Source organism: Portunus trituberculatus, chromosome 32 (assembly GCF_017591435.1).
Source record: "Portunus trituberculatus isolate SZX2019 chromosome 32, ASM1759143v1, whole genome shotgun sequence".
Classification (NCBI taxonomy): domain Eukaryota; kingdom Metazoa; phylum Arthropoda; class Malacostraca; order Decapoda; family Portunidae; genus Portunus; species Portunus trituberculatus.
The window spans coordinates 245,001-250,000 of NC_059286.1; the positions used below are offsets into that span (position 1 = coordinate 245,001).

General features: G+C 35.6%; 1 protein-coding gene across 1 annotated transcript in view; it reads left to right on the forward strand.

The window, feature by feature from the left end:
* LOC123511826 (inter-alpha-trypsin inhibitor heavy chain H1-like) overlaps positions 1–5,000 on the forward strand; it is a 175,506-nt gene that overhangs the window by 112,686 nt on the left and 57,820 nt on the right. The window contains exons 7-9 of the mRNA XM_045267873.1: positions 1,123–1,265; positions 3,023–3,196; positions 3,950–4,132. Of these exons, the coding sequence (XP_045123808.1) occupies positions 1,123–1,265; positions 3,023–3,196; positions 3,950–4,132 (500 nt within the window). The remainder of the gene's footprint in view (positions 1–1,122; positions 1,266–3,022; positions 3,197–3,949; positions 4,133–5,000) is intronic.

Genomic DNA, 5,000 nt, shown 5'->3' on the forward strand with positions numbered 1-5,000 from the left:
TATATATATATATATATATATATATATATATATATATATATATATATATATATATATATATATATATATATATATATATATATATATATATATATATATATATATATATATTACACTAGTAGAATATAAAGAATGCGAGAAGGAATGGAAAGAAGGCTGTAATGAAAAAGAAAAGTATTATTAGGAATGAGAGAAGAAATAAGTTATGTGCAGGAGTTTTAACATCAGTGCAGGAGTGGAAACATCACTGGAGTTTGGATGAGGGGACGAACGAAGCATGTAGAGAGACCATCAGTGCTGCATAAAATAAGCATGGAGGAAGGATGGTGTAAAGTATAACGTAATGAGCAAGTTACTGAGGGAGGAGAGCAGGAGAAAGAGGACGAGAACTGAAGGGAGAAGGAAGAGGAAGTGCATAAAAACAAGGCACAATAGAGATATATTAAAGATGAAATAAGTTTTGATACTACTGGAAGTGGAAGAGGGTAACGAGGTGTTTCTTACACAGGTGAAGGAGAGTTACAGGTACAAGCATAGGTGAAACAAAAGTACAGGTAATTGTACAGGTCAGGTGGAATTACATCTAATGGTAAGATGGAATTACAGCTACGAAAATGCAGTTGGAATTACCGGTAGAAATATACATGAGGCATAAGTGAAGATATGAAAAGAGGTGAGTAAAGTTACAGGTGTGTGCATATCTATGTGATACAGAATTAGTATAGGTACGAAAAAACAGCTGGAATCGCAAGCAGTACAAATGTAGGTAGGTATGTATGACTTCACTCCTTACGATTCGGTATGACAATATTACAGCTCTCATTCATCTAGTCTGTAAATCTATCAGTTAATTCATCTCTCTACCTACTTATCTATCAATTCATGAGTCAGTCAGTCACTCTATCAATCTCTCAATCACTCTGTCAGTCTAGCAATTTATCAGTCAATTCATCTATCTCTAAATACATCTGTTAATCATTTCAGCTATCAATCAGTCATTCATTCTATCATTTAAACAATCTATATCAATAAATTCATCTACCAATTCTTGAATCAATCAATCAGTCATTCAGTCAGTCAGTTAATCGATCCATCAATTAATTAGTCTATTAATCGTTGCAGTGACGGGCGGACCAGTGAGTGACGGGGAACTACAGCTTTACTATCGCCACGTGGACCCTCCCGTGAGTGAGGGAAGAGGAGTGGACGGTACCTTTGCCCTCACCTATGACATCACCAGCCACACAGACGGAGGTGAAGTGCAGGTGAGTCTTGAGTCGTAATGACTGTAGGGAATTTGTTGTTGTTTTTCTTCTTGTTGTTCTTGCGTGCGTTGTGGTTAACAGATGTGTGTGTGTGTGTGTGTGTGTGTGTGTGTGTGTGTGTGTGTGTGTGTGTGTGTGTGTGTGTGTGTGTGTTGCGAGTGAAAATTGAAAGTCGTTGTAGTGTTGTGAATGTGAGATGTTATTAAGTGAATTTTATTTAATTTATTCATACATTTATTTATGTCTTTATTTACTTGTTCTTGTTTGTTTATTATTATTTGTTACTTATATTTTTTATAGAATCGTGTTTTGGTAAATGAATATTTTCTTTCGAGTTGAAATATGTGTTGTTCGTGTTGTTCTTGTTGATATAAACGTAAGGAAAAGTAAGCATACACATAATATAAAGCATAAGAAGAAAAAAGAGAAGGAAAACAGAAACAGAACCAGAAGAGGAGGAGGAGGAGGAAGATGAAAGAGAAGAATGACGAAGAGGATGATAATTTTAATGATAATGGTAATAGTTGTTATTGCTGTTGTTGTTGTTGCTGTTGTTTTTGTTGTTGTTGTTGTTGTTGTTGTCATCACCGTCATCATTATCATCATCATCATCATCATCATCATCATCATCATCATCATCATCACCATCATCTTCATCATCATCATCAACAGCACCAACAACAAGAAAATTATATTGTAACAGTAGGAATGCAAATTGTCATGCAAACAGATGCACACAAGTTGGTCAAAAGTGGCCTTGGAATGACTGATGGTACAGGAGGAAGGAGATAGGAGGCTCTTCACACTTCACGCGCTGTTTGCCACTCAGCTGCCTGCCTTGAAGTGTTATCTCGCGTCAACAGCTTAGTAAAATAAATATGAAAGGAATGTAGTGCTCGCCTTCTCAGGCTCGAATTCTCTTATAGCGTTACTAGTAAAGAACAATGGATGCAGATAGTATTTGTTATAGTGGCTGAAATGAGATTAAAGATAGTAATAGTCATTTATTTATATATATATATATATATATATATATATATATATATATATATATATATATATATATATATATATATATATATATATATATATATATATTTTTTTTTTTTTTTTATGTAAGAGGGTCTATAACCAAGTGCAACAAAGGGAAGTAAAAAACTGGCCCACTTAGATACGACTCCTAAAGTTATTGGTGAAAGCTTATGAGTATACAGACTAGATTGTTAAATTACTGCTACCATTTTTTTTTTTATGAAAGGATATGACGTGTGAGAAACAATGCCACTTAATGCACTTTCTTTCTATCTTGTTTTTAGTTTTGAATATATTCCGAAAACCTATAGTGTTTTCCGTATTCAGACACGTAAAGAGTTTAGATATTAAAAAAAAATTTCGTATTCAGCATCAGGCTGGGAGACACAGCGAAAAGCCTCACAAACAACAACAGTAGCAGCAACAATAACAATTTGACACGAACGCAAGGAAAGCAAAATAAAACAAACGACACTTAATGACACTTTTTACAACTCTGTGATCCTACTCCTCCACGCCTCATTAAATTGTTATGCTTAAGATCATTAAGTTCTCAGGTTACATGAATATATATATATATATATATATATATATATATATATATATATATATATATATATATATATATATATATATATATATATATATATATATATATATATATATATATATATATATACATATATATATATATATATAACGGCCTTGTCTCCACTCCCACACAGCGAGTTGGTAGTTACTTCGCCCACTTCTTCTCCCCGGAACGTTTACCCAAGATGACAACACACACCGTCTTCCTGCTCGATGTTTCGCTCTCCATGTATAACGGAAAGCTCGACAGCATGAAGGAAGCCATGCAGACCATACTGAGGAGCATGCAGCCGGAGGATACTTATGAAGTTCGTATGCAAGTTTATATGTTCTGCATAATTCTAATCATTCGTATTTAAACCTTTCCCTTCTATTTGGAACAGCCACTCTGAGATGTTTCATCGTTACCTACAACCATCTCAAAACAAAATCGATTTTTTTTTTCACTTTCTTCTCTCTTATACGTGGTTATAAATGTGCCATATATATTTCTTAGTGCTGTGAATTATTTTTTCTCAGTGAAAAGGTTAAACTCATTGACTTCCACAACTCCATATTTCAACACCAGTATTCCCTCTTTATACATAACCTCCTCCCTTTGTTCCTCTAAGTATCTCTCCTATACTGTAGTCTTTAAATCATATTTGGATACGTTTTCATTCCTAACTATAAGAACTAATATCTTCAAAAGCCACATAGATGGTTATTCAGCTTTTTATAAATGTTTTCCCATTGATGTTTTGGAATTCTTGGTAAACTCGCAGTAGAATTATGGAAATACCCTTGATTGAGAAAGATATTAAAAGGTCAAATTAAGATGGTGAAACGTCTCAGAATGCGGTGTACCCTGCTCCTGTCCACGCTGCTGGTATTCGATTCTTCTAGTATATCTGATAATTCTTGCCATTTTCTACATAAACGGCAAAGAATATGGCAAGAAAGCTCCTAAAATAGAATCCAGATTAACTTACTCATAGTTCTTAATCATACTTTTCTCGTACCTTACATTATTCAAGTCAAAGCTTCTTCTCACATACATATATATTCGGCACGTTCCTCAGATATTGGCGTTTTCCTCTGAAGTGGTGAGTGTGGGTACCTTCTCAGGGGAGACAGAGGAGGTGAAGAAGGCCATCAGGAGGGTGCGGCGTCTCGTCTCCCTAGGGTACTCCAACCTGAACTCTGCTCTGCTGCAGGCGCTGAAGGCAGCCAAAACCGGAGGCGCTGAGAATGTGGTGAAGCAGGTAATGTACAATGGTTTTAAAGTTTTAATGGCTCGTTAAGTGTCCCGTACGCTGACTTACAAGGAACAGGCACTGTTGGTTGGTATAATTTTACTCTGGATTCTTAGTTGATTGATTGTTTTATTGACTTCTTAGTCTGTTATACTTGCTCGCTCACTCCGTTACTATAACTCATTCATTGCCTCACTCATTCATTCTCATTTACTTATTAACCTATTAATTTATTTTGCTTACTGTTTGTTAATTCACACACCCACCATTCACTCATACATCCACTCACTCACTCTCTCACTTATTCACTCAGTCACTCATCCACCCACTCAACTCATCCTCCTCTTGAGACGGGAAGAGTCAACCAAGCCTCCTTCCGCCGCTTGGCATCCCTCACTACATACATTGTTAAACTTAATTGACGTAAAAGAGTGTGGCTCGAGTTTAAGCAAATTTAGACAAACTTTTTACATATTTAACTACATGGCACCCTAAAATAGTCCCTCTGGCAAGCTGAATGAAATATAAAGAAATTAAGGTATTGAAATGTACAGACAATTTGGTGTTATTCATTTGTGTGTGTGTAATTCACTGTTTGATCTGCTGCAGTCTCTGACGAGAGTGTGTGTGTGTGTGTGTGTGTGTGTGTGTGTGTGTGTGTGTGTGTGTGTGTGTGTGTGTGTGTGTGTTTTCGGCTTTATAAATAGAATAAGATCAAAAATAGGATTTCGTGTTAAAAAAAAATTGATACACAAGTATGTCACAAGGAGAGAAGGAAATCCTTGGTCGTATTTCTGAGTTCGTCTGTGTTCGTTTGTCCTTTTCCTCGTCCTGACGATTTCCTGTTAGTTTCCTTCTGTTACTCATGCTTAGTGAA